The following is a 14,906-nucleotide window of genomic DNA, read 5'->3' as shown; positions in this document are numbered from 1 at the left end:
ATGTGGATTTAAAATAAAAAACACCTCTCGTTCCTGTCCCTTTCTGTTCTGTTTTCATGACACAACAATCTCTGGCTCCTTTAATCACTGCAAGATTTCGTAGAGTGGAAACTATTTGTGGGAGAGAGAGAGGTTCCCAGGTGCACAAGCGCTTACTGTGCAGTGAATACAGAAAACAGCAAACAAGAGCTTCAATATTATGGCTTTAATGACGAGGACAGAATTTTTGTTTTAAACAGAACTTGGACTTTGTCTATGAAACCCAGCACTAGAACTGGCAGCCTCACCACGTATATCAGGAAATACACCAGGAAGAGGCCCCCAGCATTTCACTCTCCTTCCAAGGCACCTCAAACAGCCACTGAACGAAAGACAGGATTGAGTTCACAGCACTTTCAAGAAAGGGCCACCCTCCCTGTTCAGACAGAAAGTAGTTTTTTATTAACCCCTATCAAAAAGCTCACAGTGACTGAAGAAGCTGTAGACTGCTAGTCATCCCACTAGCCCAGGATGAAAACGAACCCCACCCCACTCTAAGTCACCCACGATGTAGTGAATCAATTCTATAACCAGACTTTAAAAGGGGGTGGAAAATACAGTGAGTTCTGGTGTTCTGAGTTTCTACCCCTCAGTTTTGCTTTTGGTAATAACCTAATAACCATGTTTCAAACCATGTATGTAATTTAAAACTACAGTTGTTTCTAGAAAATCTACAAATCAAATATAAGTTATAACATAAATAACTTCCTGAATGTTAACAGATTCACACTTTGACACACTGTGCTATTTATAGTACCTAAAATCAGCAAAGGAATGAGGGTTTAAAATATCAAGGGGGTGCAGACGGGGGAGAGGACTGCTGGGGGAGCTTCAGGTATGCTTTGTAAGTTAAAGCAGTCTTATCACAGTAGCCAAAATTTTACCCAGGGACGAGTGAGGAGTAAACACACTCATCCACGTAGAAGTGCTCTGATAGCCTGCCATCAGGTAAGCTCTCAAAACGGGCCTTACCTACCAGCCTAACCCATTTAGTGACATCAAAGTCGTTCTTTTACACGCTAGGCACTGTGATAAGCACTCATTTAACACTCTCATTTAACCTTAAATTTGAAAGTAGGAGATGTTAGTCCATGTGACAGAAGAGCAAACAGCCTCCACCTATTGGAAGGCTTCGTCAACCTTGCAGAGTCAGTGAACGGCAGAGCTCGGACTCCCGTCAGCCCATCAGGCCCCCACACCACCTCCAGCCCCAGCTTACCCTCTGAGCTCCAACTACATACAGCCAACTGCCTACTCGACACCTCCTCTTAGATGCTCACAGGCAACTGAAAATCAACAAGCTCAAAACCAAAATCACAGAGCTGTGTTTCCTAAAAGGATTTTAAAAATTCAGGAAAGGATCAAAGCAATCAAAACAACATACACACAACTAAAAACATAACTCTCTAAACTCTTCAATTAGTGTTTTCTAGTCATTTGTCAGGAAATGACACCACCACCTACCCATCCAATTCTACAAGCCAGAAGCCTCAGAATCACTCTAGTCCCCCCGAGATGGTGGAGGAGCCAAAAACACATCACAAACAAACAAGAATTGGGGCAGATAAGTGCTTTAGAGGAGGAAGAAACATTAAAGGCGGTGAGAGAGCCTGGGCAAGAAGGCAGGAGAGGACTTCTGCAGCCATGGAGGTCACTGGAGACTTTCCCAAGGAGCAGACATTTGAACAGAGCCCCGAATGATGGATGGAGTCAAGGGAAGAAACAGGGCAGGGGTGGGAAGAAACAGGGCAGGGGTGGGAAGAAGAGGGCAGGCCCTCCAGGCAGAAGAAAGGGTAGGTGTGGAAGCCCCGGAGTGGAAAGGAGTCTGTCTTCAAGACACAGAAAAATGCCAGCGTGTCCAGAGTGTGGTGAGAGCAGGCAGTGAGCCAGGTGCCAGATGGAGAGCCTGGAGGCCGCAAGACAGAGCTACGTCCGTCCTATACCAACAGCCGCCTGTCCCACAGAAAGTCACGCACATGCTCATCAAACCTTACGTGTGAATATTTGCTCAAGGATTTGTTCATCCAACAAATATTAACTGAGCATCTACCTCACACTAGGTATTCTTCTAGGTGCTAGAATAAATTACTGGGGGCAAAGACAGGAGCCAGGAGACCAAAAATGGAAGTCTTTTGCAATGATCCAGGCCACAGATGATGCTGGTTTCTTTAGACCAGGGTGATGACAGTGTACACAGTGAGACACCTTCTTATTCTGGAAATATTTTACAGTAAACTGCCAGGATATGCTGCTTTGTATTGGACTGATTGTGCACTTGTGTGTGTGTGCACACACACACAAACACACACCCTTTCCTTAGGGAAATCAGCTCTGGTCAGAGGAGTAAGGTAGATTTTAGAATTCATTATGCTGTACACCAGAAATTGACACAATATTTTAAACTGACTATACTTCAATAAAAAGTAAATAAATTTTCAGGGGGAGGGTACGGCTCAGTGGTAGAGTATGTGCTTAGCATGCACAAGGTCCTGGGTTTGATCTCCAGCACCTCCATCAAAAATAAATAAATAAATAAACAAATCTAATTATCTCCCCTCTCAAAAAAAATTTAATTGTCTCAGTCCATAAAGGACTGGAAATTTTAGAAACTTGTCCTTAGCAGTTAAAAGGACATTTAAATCTATGCTTTTCATTTCTGACAAAGTCAATAATAACTTAATTCCAATAACACAGTGAGTTACTTAGAAGCGATACTGTTCTTCCCATTAAGTCTGGGGGGCGCTCATGGGATCATTCACCAGAGTAACCCAAGGAAACCAAGTGTGCAGAAGCGTGAGCAAAACAGCCAAGCTACAGCTCTACAAGGGTCTCTGTCCCCTCTCTGCCTCCAAGAAACAAGCTTACCAAAGATTCCAAGTCACACTTGACTCTTGAAACAACCCAAGAGACCCTGTCTCAGACTCTGAGCTTGCCCACTGGATCAGATGGAACCAATGAATAAGAGTAACTTTACAAAATCAAAAAACAAAACCACCCTCTCAACTGTAAAGGGTGTTGAGCCTGGGGGGAGGGGGCCAAGCAGTGATGCAGATACTCTGAGTCAGGGGTACTGCCACACTTGCCTGCTTTCAAGAGGAGATAGGTGTTTCTACTTAGCAGATTGAGGTCTCCTAAAAATACAGGCATCCTCTTGCCTTTTTAGATCCACTGAAATCACATGAACAGATTAACTGACAGCAGCCACGGCAAAGAACAAAGCAAGGAGGAGCATTAAAACTGGGCAAAGATCCAGCATTACTGCTCCTTGGTATTTACCCAAATGAGCTGAAATTTTTGACCCCACAAATACCTGTGCGGGAATGTTTGTAGCAGCTTTATTCGTAACTGCTAAAACTTGGAAGCCACCAAGATATCCTTCAGTAGGTGAACTGATAAACAATGTGGTACATCCAGACAATGGAATATTATTAAGCACTAAAAAAAACCCGAGCTATCAAGCCCTAAAAAGACATGGATGACCCTTAACAGCCTATGACTAAGTGAAAGAAACAGGTCTGAAAAGGTTTCATACCGTACAATTCTAACTATGAGGGATTCTGAAAAACACAAAACTATAGAGATAATAAAAACATCAGTGGTCGCCAGGCGGTCCGAGGTGGGGGTGAGGAGGAAGGATGGATGAAGAGGCAGAACACAGGATTTGGGGGCAGTGAAACTATTCTGTGTGATACTAACAGGTGGATACATGTCATTATACTCTGTCCAGACCTACAGACGACACACAGACTACACAACACCAAGAGTGAACCTTCATCTTAACTGCGGACGTACGTTAATAATGTACCCGTGTTGGTTTGTCGCTGTACAAACAAACCACAGTAAAGCATGATGCTACTATAGTATAAGGGAACCTGTTCGGGGCGGAGGAGGTACACAGGACTTCACTTTCTGCTCTGTTTTTCTGTAACCTTAAACAGCTCTAAAAGTAAATAAGTAAATAAATAAAACCTATTTATGAAAAGGTTTTAAACTGAACCAAACTCTGGAGCGGCTCCACTTATGGAAGGGAGATGTTCACCTGGTCCAGGCCACGGAAGGGGGCTTGTTCGGTCGCCAGCTCACTCTGGACGGCCAGACATCACCAGAGCGGCGGAGACCAGGGACGTGGCCGTGAGCAGTGTGGGGCGGCCCAGGTTCCCGCCCCGCAGTCCCCCACCTGCGCTCGCCCCCGGCCCCTCCCCGTCCCCCAGCCTCCCGCCTCCTACCTCCTGGGCACCATCGGCCGGGCCTGGGCCGGAGCCGGGGCCTCGGGGCCGACGCCGGGGGCCGCGTCCCTGCGCTGTGCCTCATCCCTGGCCGCGTCGGCCGGGAGGACGGGCGGCGAGCCCAGCAGCTCCACATCGGTCACGGTCTTGCCGATGGTGAACCAGTCGTTGATCTGGTCGAGGGTGAGCTTGCGCAGCATGCTCGCAACCCGGCGTCCGCGCCGCCTCAACCGCCGGTCAGAGCGGCGGGAACCGGCGACGGCGGGAACCCGGCGGCTACGGCGTGCCCGTAGCCCCGCCCGACTCCAAACCCTCCAATCAGAGCGCGCCACGCGCCCCCACCGCCCCCACCTCGTGCCGCCGGCCCCACCCAGCTCCCGCGCTAGGCCTGCCGGGAGTGTTGTGCTCCAGCCCGCACCAGGTCCGAAGTCAGCGAAGTGAGCCCCTCGGAGTCTTGTGGAGCCCCTCAGCCGTCTGGGGGCAGGGCCCACATCCGCGGACCCGAGGGGTGCAAGAACGCGGCCTCCAGCCTCTCTCCTACCTCCGCGTTTGACGGTTGCTCCATCTGAGCCTTGGCGCTCCAGGCTGGCAAGGGACAGACATTTATGGAGCGCCTGCCGTGTGCCTCCCCGTGCAGGGTCGCGGTGACGGACCTCAGGGTGGGGAGGTGGAAAGCAAACCAGAGAAGGGATTTGCATTTATAATGTTAAGGTCAACAACTGCCAGGTAAATGGGGACACCTTGCACCCAGTTTGGGGGAAAGGGGCGAGGAAGGCTTCTTGGAGAAAATGACACCCAGACAGACACCTGCTGGAGAACCGGGAACAAGCCGGGTGAAGGAGGACTCGGAGAGAGGTCGCAGGGGGATGTAGTCTGTGAATGCAGGCCTGAAGGCAGGTGGCCCCGCTAGCTGAGTTGAGGACCTGGAAGAAGATCATTGGGCCCAGAACTTGACTAAACTGAGTTCATCATCTACCCTCCTCAGTCTGCCTCTCAGGGGCAGAAGTGGGTGGTGAGGGGTTCAGATTTTGAGGTCATCAGCAACTGAATAGTGGTTAAAACCCTGAGAGCAGCTGAAATGGTCCAAGCCAGAGCGAGTGAGTGGACAGAAACCAGGAAGCAACGTGAAAAAAGGGGCAGAGGAAAATCCAGCGAAGGTGTACAAGGAAGGAAGGCGACAGGGGAAATCGGAAGAGTGACATGACTGCCTGTCCACCATCAGACTGTCAGGGCCCAGTGCAGTGCCTGGCACAGTGTGGGCTGTCAGGAAAGGCCATGTGGCAGGCGCCAAGAGCGCAGCACTGACCAACAGTGTGAAGTCCAATCAGTTAAGGACTGGAAAATGCCCAAAGAGTGATGAATAAGAGGTCAGCTTGACAGCAGTGCAGACAGAAGTCAGACTAGGCTGGGTTGAGCTATTGGTTTTTTTTTTTACCAAAAATGAGCCCAGCAGGGTACTGAGTTAGGAGTCCCAGATCCTAATATTGGCCCCACTGCTAACATATTATGACCTGTTTTTGACTTTTCCAAATACTGCAGACTTCAGAACTGCCCCTCACGCAGACATCTTTTGGCAGGGGAAAAGGGACATATTTTTCAATCCGTAAGAAAAATGTAATCAGAAAGTCACTGAAATTCTCAGTAAGACATTTGGGAATGACTGGGAAATTCAGCAACTCCATCCTCTTTGTGAGGCTAGCACATGTGCTAAATTCCACAGGGCACAATGAAAGCACTTCAAACTCCACCTCACTTCTGTGTTTCCTACGGTTCCCATGCTGACCTGCTTTGTCCATGTCATGGTGAATATATTTTCAAGTGGAAGTTGCTCTTTTTCTGAGGAGGGTGGCTTTCACACAATCATTTCCTGAGGGGCTTTTTGATCCTTTTGGGCTACCAGCTCCTTCAGCCCTCTTGAGTTTTGAGTTTTTAACTGCCACTGAAGGACACTGGCTTGACGTCTTCAGTTTTGAAATTTGTTCTCATTTCATTGCCACTTTCCAGACTAAGCACTGGTTAACGTGCCAGGAGTGTCATCACAGACTAAGTGTCTCTGAACCCCTCTATTTGGTTAGCGGTTCTTGGTGCTCTGTACTTGCTTAGTCCAGCTCACCTTGCATTCCAGTCCAAAGATCAGAGTTAGAAAGAGGCAACGTGACAGTTCTGGACAGGCATGTAGACGTCTAGGCCAGGGCATGTGGGAAGGCCTCTTGGGTCTTGGTGGAAGTTTTACATATTTGCATTCCCAGACCAGTTTGAGCTGCAGGCCTAAAGGGAAAACAGCTTAAAGCAATTACAAATGATGTTGAGGTGATCCCCAGCCATAGACACGAGCCCGCAAGGATGAGCCGGGACTGGCTGCTGGAGATTGATAAACAAAAAGTTCATACTGTACAGCACAGGGAACTATACTCAATATCTTGTAGTAACGTGGTTAAAAGGAATATGAAAACAAATTTATGTATGTTCCTATATGACTGAAGTAGGGTGCCATATGCCAGAAATTGACACAACATTGTAAAGTGGCTCTACTTCAATAAAAATACTTTAAAAAATAATTTTAGACATTCAGAAGAGTTGAACGTGTGTTTTCTAAGGCTATGTTGGATTAGCAACTAAAGCCATTAAAATTCTGTTGATCTAAAGTCAAGTTTGAAGTTCAAGTGATTTGTCTTGAAATAGCTTACAATGGTGCTCTTCCTTAAGTTTTTCCTCAGTGCTTGTTGTCCTCAACAGGTTCCTAACTTATTATTCAGTCTAAAACATTCTTTTTCTAAGACAGTGCTTCTCAAACCTGGTCCTTGTCTCAGGATCTCTTTATGCTCTTAAATTTTTTAAAGATCCTAGAGAGCTTCTGTTTACATGGGTTCTATCTACTTTATTAGGGACTACAACTGAGAAATGTTTTATTTACATTTTTAATTCATTTAAAAATAACAATAATAAAACCATTTGATGTTAGGATGATGATGAAAAGTCACTATATTTACCAAAAAATTTTATGTGTGATAAAAGTGACACTTTAACATTTTCACAGTTCTTAATGTCTACCTGAAGGGAAGACAGCTGGATTCTCATATCTGTTTTTGTACTCATTCTTTTGTGACAGCACAAGTCACATAGCCTCTGGAAAACTCCACAATACACTTGTGAGAGAATTCTAGTGAAAAAGACATAACATCTCACCACTATTATGCAAATATCTTACTATTACTATGAAAATAGTTTTGACCCCCAGGGGCCTTGGAAACCCCCAGACCACACTTTGAGAATCACTACCCTAAAATGACAAGCTTTCCAAGTTTTGCACAGAGCTGTATTTGATCCTAAGCTTTTGTTCCTTTGAAGCAGGACCACGTTCACTGCTCTTCCTTTGTGCCTCCCCATCCTTCGATCTGAGCTCACCTTCTCCTAAATAATGAACATTGATTTTATTTTTTTAACTGCAGGTCCACTGGTGATTATTCCCTCATTCTTAGTTTGTCCAGAATGTCTTTTTGCCTTCTTTACTGAACATTAATTTCCTCACGCATGGAATTCTAGATTGGCAGTTACGTTAAGACATGAGTTCCACACATGACTTTCTTGCTGTATCAACTCTCATCTCTTTCGTTTGTGTTTCCAAATGTCTAATCTGTTGCTAGATCAATCCACTTTCTATTTGGTTCTTTTTCAAATAAAAAACATTCGTTTCTTTCTTTTCCCACAATTTTCAGTTTTCTGCTGAAACTTTCAATCTTTTTTATTTCCCTGCCCATAGTAATATGTGGTTTTTTGTTTGTTTTTTAATGGAGGTGCTGGGGATTGAGCCAGGACCTCGCACATGCTGAGCACACTCTCTACCACTGAGCCATGTCCCCACCCCTGGCCTGCTTATTTTTAAAGCCTGCACCTGTCAGTTAGGTCCAGTGCCTGGAGCCCCTGTGGAAGTCTTTATATTGTCTATTGAGTAGAAGTACTATACACAGAACAGAGTCATAAAAATATGCAGGGCAAAAATACAGCAACACAAAGAAAAATGGCAAGAAAACCACAAAGACGTGAGAATTGATGTCTCAGCCTTTAACACAGTCTAACAAGTAGACTCGCTTTTTCAGTAGACCAACTCGTCCACTTTGTCCAAGACCTCCCCGGTTTCAGTAAGTCCCAGGTCCCGGGGATTCCGGACAGTCACCTAATTATGACACACAACCCCCACCACGGCCCCTCCCTCAACCCTCCCCCAGCGAGTCTCCAGGCCCCGCACCTGGGCGGCCGCTGGGGGCGCTGTGGGGCGCAGGCGCGGCTTGGGAGGCGCGTGCCCGTTCCAGGGCGGCGCCGCTCCTTCCGCCTTCCCGGCAGGCCCCGCGCGGTGCCTGCGCACTCAGTGACCTTTCTGAGTCGTTGGTTCTGGGTTAGGGCCCCCCGAGCTGCTGGTCCTGCGCCGAGGTGAGTGCGGGGCTGGGATCCGCGCGGGGCGCCGGGACAGTGACAGGCCAGTCAGCAAGTGGCGGGGCTCCGTGCCCCGGTTGGGCCCCGCGGCGGGGAGCCGGCGGCAGGCGGGACGGCCTCGGTCCCACCGCGGCCACATCTCGACCCGCGCTGACCTTGGGGTCTCAGCCCTCCCCGTGGCCACGCGGGCTTTTCCACCCTGGCCTCCCAGACTGTGGAGGGGCGTCATCCGGGGCTGAGCTGTCGTTGGCAGTAACGCGGAGGCCGCGCTACGCCTTTTCCTTTGGCCTGAACTCATCTGTACCTTCGTACCCGTTTGATAGCGGGCGCACTTGGGCCGTGAGAGGTTCGGCTACGCAAGGTTGTGCAGCTAGTTAGGGATGCAGCCAGGAGTTCTTAACCCACGTTTAGAACCTTCTCTCCTTTATCCCTCAAGTTTCCTTGCAACACATTGGTTCTGAGAGTTACGCTGTACATGCGGCAAGGCCTTTAAGGAGGGGAAACGACGCCCAAGACGGGATCAGGGGCGATGTTTGCCCGTTGCACGGAACTCAGTCTGAGATCCCGGTCTGGGGCTCGAGGGTCAGACGTTTCTCACCCGCAGTGTAAGGTCAGGTAATAGTTTGCTTTTAATGTAGCGTGTCAAAAGCTTTGCAGACTTAGGGGGACACCGTGGACACCCACTTGGCCTTTGAATAGGATGCGCCTTTGAACACATGGGTGCTAATAAAACCCACACAGCTGGGAAACGGGGCTGGACTGAGTGGATTCAGGCCTGACTTTATAAACATTGGGACCAGGTCGCTTGTCCAGCCAAATATGGCAATCTTGGGCCGAAGAGAGGGTGGGAGGTAAGCATGTGCAGTAAACTACGTGGCAGCCTCAGTTCATCTTAGTTGAGGAGGTAACGCCGGGGGCCTGGGCCTTGAGCGAAATATGGACGTAACAGAAGTTTTTTTGCCCCTTCTTACCTCTTTTGCGCCCTCCTAGTCGGCTTTGCTCTTTAACTTCTAGATCCTCACTGACCTTGCTCTTGGGCCCTTACCTGGCCTGGGCCTAAGTGAGGGCACCTTAAGTCCTCCCTCTTGGAGTCCCAGGACCGTGGTGCTGCTGCAGTCAGCGGGCATTTGCGGTGATTCTTTCTGCTGTTGCTGTGGCCATTTACTGAGTTCTTATTCTGCAGAAAGCTGGGGTCCTTTATGTTTCCTCCTTAAATTTCGTTGAGAATCCAGTAGGGCAGGTGGAGCTAGCCCTCTTTCTCAGAAAGAGAAGCCTCTGAAATGACAGCTTCGGGACTTGCCCAAGGTTTAGGGCAAAGCAAACAAAACTGGTGTGGGAACCCTAGGTTCCCACGCTTCTGGCCCCATTGGTCCTCCTTCCAGGTCTTTGCTGGGTGCGGGGAGCAGAGTGCTACACTCAGTGCCTCTAAACTTTCCCTGTCGGGGCTTCCAGAGGCTTCCTCTGGGTCCTGCTTGGCTTCTATCAGGTGCTTTTTCAAGGCAGGGCTGTTGGTTTCTTGGAACCTGGTGCTGTGACAGAGCATTTAGGAGGGTCTGAGGACAGGAAATGTAGGGGTAGACGTATCTGCAAGGGAGTTCAGGAGGAGGATACATCTTCCCAGGTCCCTCGGGGGCTGGTCAGCTTTCAGGCCTGTGCTTCAGCCTGAATGGGTTTGCTCCTCAGAAGAGCTGGAGGCCAGGCCTTGGAGCAGCTTCTCAGTAATAGGAGAAGAGGCCTGGGTGACTTACAGATCCAACTGTGTGATCCCAGGCAACTTCCTCCATGTAGTGCGGGAGCTAAGACCGTAAAGCACCTCACAAATGCTGTTAAATTTGCATGACGTTCTTAAAGTAAAAGCTGAGCTCTTTACTGTGGCCTCCAAGGTCCTATATGACCTGGCCCATCTTCCATCCCATAGTCCAGCCATAATATTTTATGTAACAAGCACTTGCTCTAGGACACCAGTTACTGTAACTGACACAGAGCAACTCCTCCATCTTTATATCAGCCCTTTGCAGTGGATACTATTTTTAATCCCTGTTTTACAGATGAGGAAACCGAGGCAGTTCAAGTTAGCTGGAAAGTTAAGTTAGCAGAGCTAGGACGTGAGTCTGAGCAGCCACGGGGCCTTCGACCCGCTCCTCCCCACCCCAAGTGCGCTCAGACCTCCGGGTCCCAGCACACGTGCCACCTCTGCCGACGACACTTTTCTCCCAGATGTCCTGGCCCTTTAGGAGCTGGCTTCTCGGCTCGTTAAAACAGTGCCTGCCACCTAGTACATACACAGTTCATGTCTGCTGAATGAATAATGGTCACACCATCCAGGTTCAGTAACGGAAAGCCGGAGGCAAGGGAAGAGCAGTGAGACTATGTCTCCAAGTAGTGATGTCAGAGGAGCAGGAGGTGAGGCTCTGGTCTGGCTAGGGTCAGGTGGCAGAGCAGCGTTTGCAAGGAAGATGGAAAATGCTTATGATTCCTCACGATGATTTGAGTGACTAGTTTAATAGGTCACTTTAGATGTTACAAAGCATATTAAAATGACAATGACAGCATCTGATTTTAAACGTCATCAAAAGCATTACCTTGAGAACTGCACATAAAGGCAAACTGTAAATTCAAAATCTGATGTCTTTTCCTGATCAAATCTGGTAATTATATATTTTTATTCATTAAATTGGTTGTTATAATTGCAGCTTTTACAAAGTGACCTTGTCCTCTTATGCTCTCTGCTTTGTATTTTACAAGACTTCAAGACTGAGATGCAGGTGAAGCATTGTGGCTATAGTTCGTAACACTGTAGTGTATAATTCAAGTTTGCTGAGAGGGTAGAACTGAAAGTTCTCCCCCCCACCCAAAAAATAGTGAGGTGATGGATGTGATAATTAAGTAGATGGAGGCGATCCTTTCACAGTGCATACGTTTATCAGGTTACCACCGTGATGTACACTTTAATATCTTACCATTTTACATGTCAGTTATATCTTCAACTGTTATACAGAGCTGAAATTTAAACAAAGAAAGAAAGGACTAAAATACAGCTGATTAATGAGTGTCCAAGCCTGGGTGTTCATCTCACAAGGAAATCACCTATCCTTGACCGTGTTCTTCTGCTTTGAGTGCCAACAGTTCTTAACATGGTGATGCAAAGATGCTAGTTTTTCAGTTTAAAAGCTGAAAATAATTTTGAGGTGTTAGTGGGGGCCCATTGATGACAGTGTGGGACAGCACAGGCTGGGAGAGCCCTGGGCTGGAGGAACGAGGTGACGGAGTGCCCCGGTGCCAAGGTCAGGGGGCACTGAGGGGTGAGTGGAGCTTGGGAAGCTGTTGAGAGTAGTCATGAGAATGGCTTTGGGGAGCAAGGCTGGCATATGAGCTGCTCCCTGTTGAACAGTCGTGGGAAATAGGGTCAAACTCAGTAAATGGAAACCTCTTACCAGTTAGGTTTAAAACAATAGTCATGGTTATATTTATTACTCTGTTCCTTTTCAGATGCTTCAAAGCCTTACTAAGAATGTTTGGATCCCCATGAAGCCCTACTACACCCAGGTTTACCAGGAGATCTGGGTCGGGATGGGGCTGATGAGCTTCATCGTTTATAAAATCAGGAGTGCTGGTAAGTTTCTTAGTGTTTGACTCATTAGAGGTCAGGGAGAAAATTACTTTAAAAGGAATCACAATTCATAAAACAAAGTTAAAAAAATCAATTCATACTGCAAAGGAACTGTGATTCTTAACTAGGAGTAAAACCTCAGAACTCTAGGGGCCTTTGTTAAAATGGGGGGAGTGTACGAGCTATGTCAGCAATAAGAGATATTTGGGGACAGTTGGGGAAATTTGAATAAGATCTTGATGTCAGGGAGGGTACAGCTCGGTGGTAGACAACATGCTTAGCGCGCACAGCATGCACGAGGCCCTGCGTTCATTCCCCAGTACCTCCTCTAAAAAAATAAGCAAGTAAGTAAACTAATTACTAATTAAGTAAGTAAACTAATTACTAATTACTTCCTCCCATCCCCTCCACAAAAAAAAGACCTTGGTGTCAGGGAATTGTGAATTTTCTTAGGTGTGACAGTGGTGTTTAGAGTGCATGGCAGATGTCCTTAGTTTCAAGAGATGCAGGCTGAAAGATTTAGGGATGAAAAGTTGTGGGCCATGCTCCTTTACTGTCCCTTTTCCACTGTTCTGAGTGTTTAAAATATTTTCACAATAAAAGTCAATAGAGCAGAAATGAGGCCCAATTGTGTATTAATAAAGTGGTTGGTTAAAAAGAGGGATAAAAAAAGAAAACTCTAAACTGTGAGACTGAAGTTTGGGGTAGAGTGAGGAGTGCAGAGTTCTGCAGATTCTGAAGGGCCGTTTATCTGCTCTGAGAACGTCTGTGGTAGAAATTTGATCACTTCTCAGCTATGAGACCCTGTAGTAACTCCAGTTTTCTGAAGGCTTCCTGTAACAGCTTTACCTAAGCTGTTGTAGGTTCTGTCCTGCAAAAGTCCCACCGAGACGGAATGAATTGCCCGAGACTGGAAAGGCAAAAGAGCAAGAGGAAGTCAGGGACCAACTCCATGAGCCTCTCAAACACTGCCATGTTTATTGTGCACAATCAAAGAAGAGATCACCAACAATTGTGTCATGGAACGCAGGAGCTTAAGGAAAAACAGGATCGGGTAGAGATCATAAAATCCACAATGAGTAACTGAAGGCTTAATTTACCCTCGGCAGTCATGGGGGGAGAGGAACAAGGTACATTCTTCAGGTATAAGAAGTTGATTACAAAACAGACCACCAGACCAGCCAGTTTCTATCTTGGGGATATAGACTATCTAAACAGCATAAAGCATGCCCAGCGTTTATAGCTGGGGGCATAGGTCTTCGCTTTGCAAGGAGAAGAGTAAACCCTGAGCTAGGGACCTATGCTTACGATAAACAAGCCGTGTCCTGCATTTATACCAAGAGACACATAATGGCTTTGCCACTGGAAGCAGTTCTAAGCTAAAACCTCAACTATGCAAGCAAGGCATTGTCTCTGCATTTTACGGCAAGGAGACAGGAGTGCAGGTGCACGGGCGCCTGCTAGCAAAGCACATTTGTTCTTCCTTGAAGGTCACAAGCAGCTGGGGTCTGTTGCAGTTTATTACCCCAATCACGGGCTCCCACAAGCTGTGAACTTTTCAACAATAAGTTGACTAAAGGCTTTTTGGAAAAGTATTGATATGACCAATTTTTCTTTCCTTTTATTTTAGATAAAAGAAGTAAAGCCTTGAAAGGTAAGATTTTTGCTTCTCAAAATGGGTGGGGAATAAAAAAACATCATACCTTTCCAGGACAAGGTGTATCACTGTTGTGAAGTGAAGCCCACGTGTAGTTCGGTAATTGTGTAGATGCGGTGGAGTTCTGTTTCTTGAAGCCTGTGTGTTAAACCCCCCGCCCCTGGGCCGGGCACGGCTTCCGGAGCACTAGAAACGGAAACTGACCAGAGCTCACTGCCGCCTCCTAACACGTGTTTCAAAAGAAAGCACCGCATAAATGTGTGCCCTCGTGCTAGACTTTTCTTCACTTTGCTTCCAAATGGCATGAAACTGAAGTCATTTAGGTCCGTCACAAACCCCGGGCTGGCTCACAGCTTTGGGAGCAGCCGTTCCCCCGCCCCTCGGTCCTCGCGCCTGCGGGTGAGCTGTGTGTGCGCATCAGTCCCACAGACCCTCCGTACACTTCATCAGATTGAAAGTTGTCCTTTACACATTCTGACTTGTTACCATGCCCTCATGTGGTAAACTGCATTCTGAGTGTTCCTTCCCTCCTAAATTGTGTCTATTAAGTATCTGTTATGCTTCTCTTTGAAAAGCTTCCAGTCCTGCGCCTGCTCGTGGTCACCATTAACCAGCTTTACGTGGACAGAACGTCAGTCTGGCCGTGTTGATTGGGAACGTGGGACGTCGTGTTGACTTACAGACGTGCCACTGCCCTGATGCATGAATAAACGTACCTGTGAGATCCCCGTGTCCCTCCCTGCACCCCATCCCCGCCGAGCGCTGAGTGGGTCTCTGTGTGCAGTGGGTGCAGCCGGAGCCCCACCAAGATGCCCCATCCTTAGGGGACCTGTGGGGCTGAGGAGTAAGCACTCAGATTAGCGCAGGAGTTGGGGTCAAATCTAGGCACCCACACTCTCATCATGGCAAATAAACGTTAAACAGACGATTCTGCTACTTACAC

General features: G+C 47.6%; 2 protein-coding genes across 2 annotated transcripts in view; one reads left to right on the top strand and one right to left on the bottom strand.

Moving 5' to 3' along the window:
• TDRD9 (tudor domain containing 9) overlaps positions 1–4,484 on the bottom strand; it is an 84,297-nt gene extending 79,813 nt beyond the window's left edge. The window contains exon 1 of the mRNA XM_031454436.2: positions 4,266–4,484. Within this exon, the coding sequence (XP_031310296.2) occupies positions 4,266–4,465 (200 nt within the window). The 5' untranslated portion in view covers positions 4,466–4,484. The remainder of the gene's footprint in view (positions 1–4,265) is intronic.
• A 4,072-nt stretch (positions 4,485–8,556) lies between these two features.
• ATP5MJ (ATP synthase membrane subunit j) lies at positions 8,557–14,687 on the top strand. The gene is made up of 4 exons (XM_031454435.2): positions 8,557–8,693; positions 12,186–12,309; positions 13,937–13,960; positions 14,539–14,687. Exons 2-4 carry the CDS (start codon positions 12,186–12,188, stop codon positions 14,571–14,573), a joined length of 183 nt encoding a protein of 60 aa, XP_031310295.1. The 5' UTR covers positions 8,557–8,693; the 3' UTR covers positions 14,574–14,687.
• Positions 14,688–14,906: the final 219 nt, after the last annotated feature.

The sequence above is a fragment of the Camelus dromedarius genome, chromosome 5 (assembly GCF_036321535.1).
Source record: "Camelus dromedarius isolate mCamDro1 chromosome 5, mCamDro1.pat, whole genome shotgun sequence".
Classification (NCBI taxonomy): Eukaryota; Metazoa; Chordata; class Mammalia; order Artiodactyla; family Camelidae; genus Camelus; species Camelus dromedarius.
The sequence above is the reverse complement of the archived record's forward strand: the minus strand, read 5'-3'. Positions and strand labels throughout refer to the sequence as shown.

Bases quoted from the DNA above. Each gene is read 5' to 3' on its own strand.
- ATP5MJ (XM_031454435.2), top strand. From the start codon at position 12,186: ATGCTTCAAAGCCTTACTAAGAATGTTTGGATCCCCATGAAGCCCTAC. The intron at 12,310-13,936 runs GTAAGTTTCTTA...CTTTTATTTTAG, and splicing joins TTATAAAATCAGGAGTGCTG to ATAAAAGAAGTAAAGCCTTG. The intron at 13,961-14,538 runs GTAAGATTTTTG...CTCTTTGAAAAG, and splicing joins AAGAAGTAAAGCCTTGAAAG to CTTCCAGTCCTGCGCCTGCT.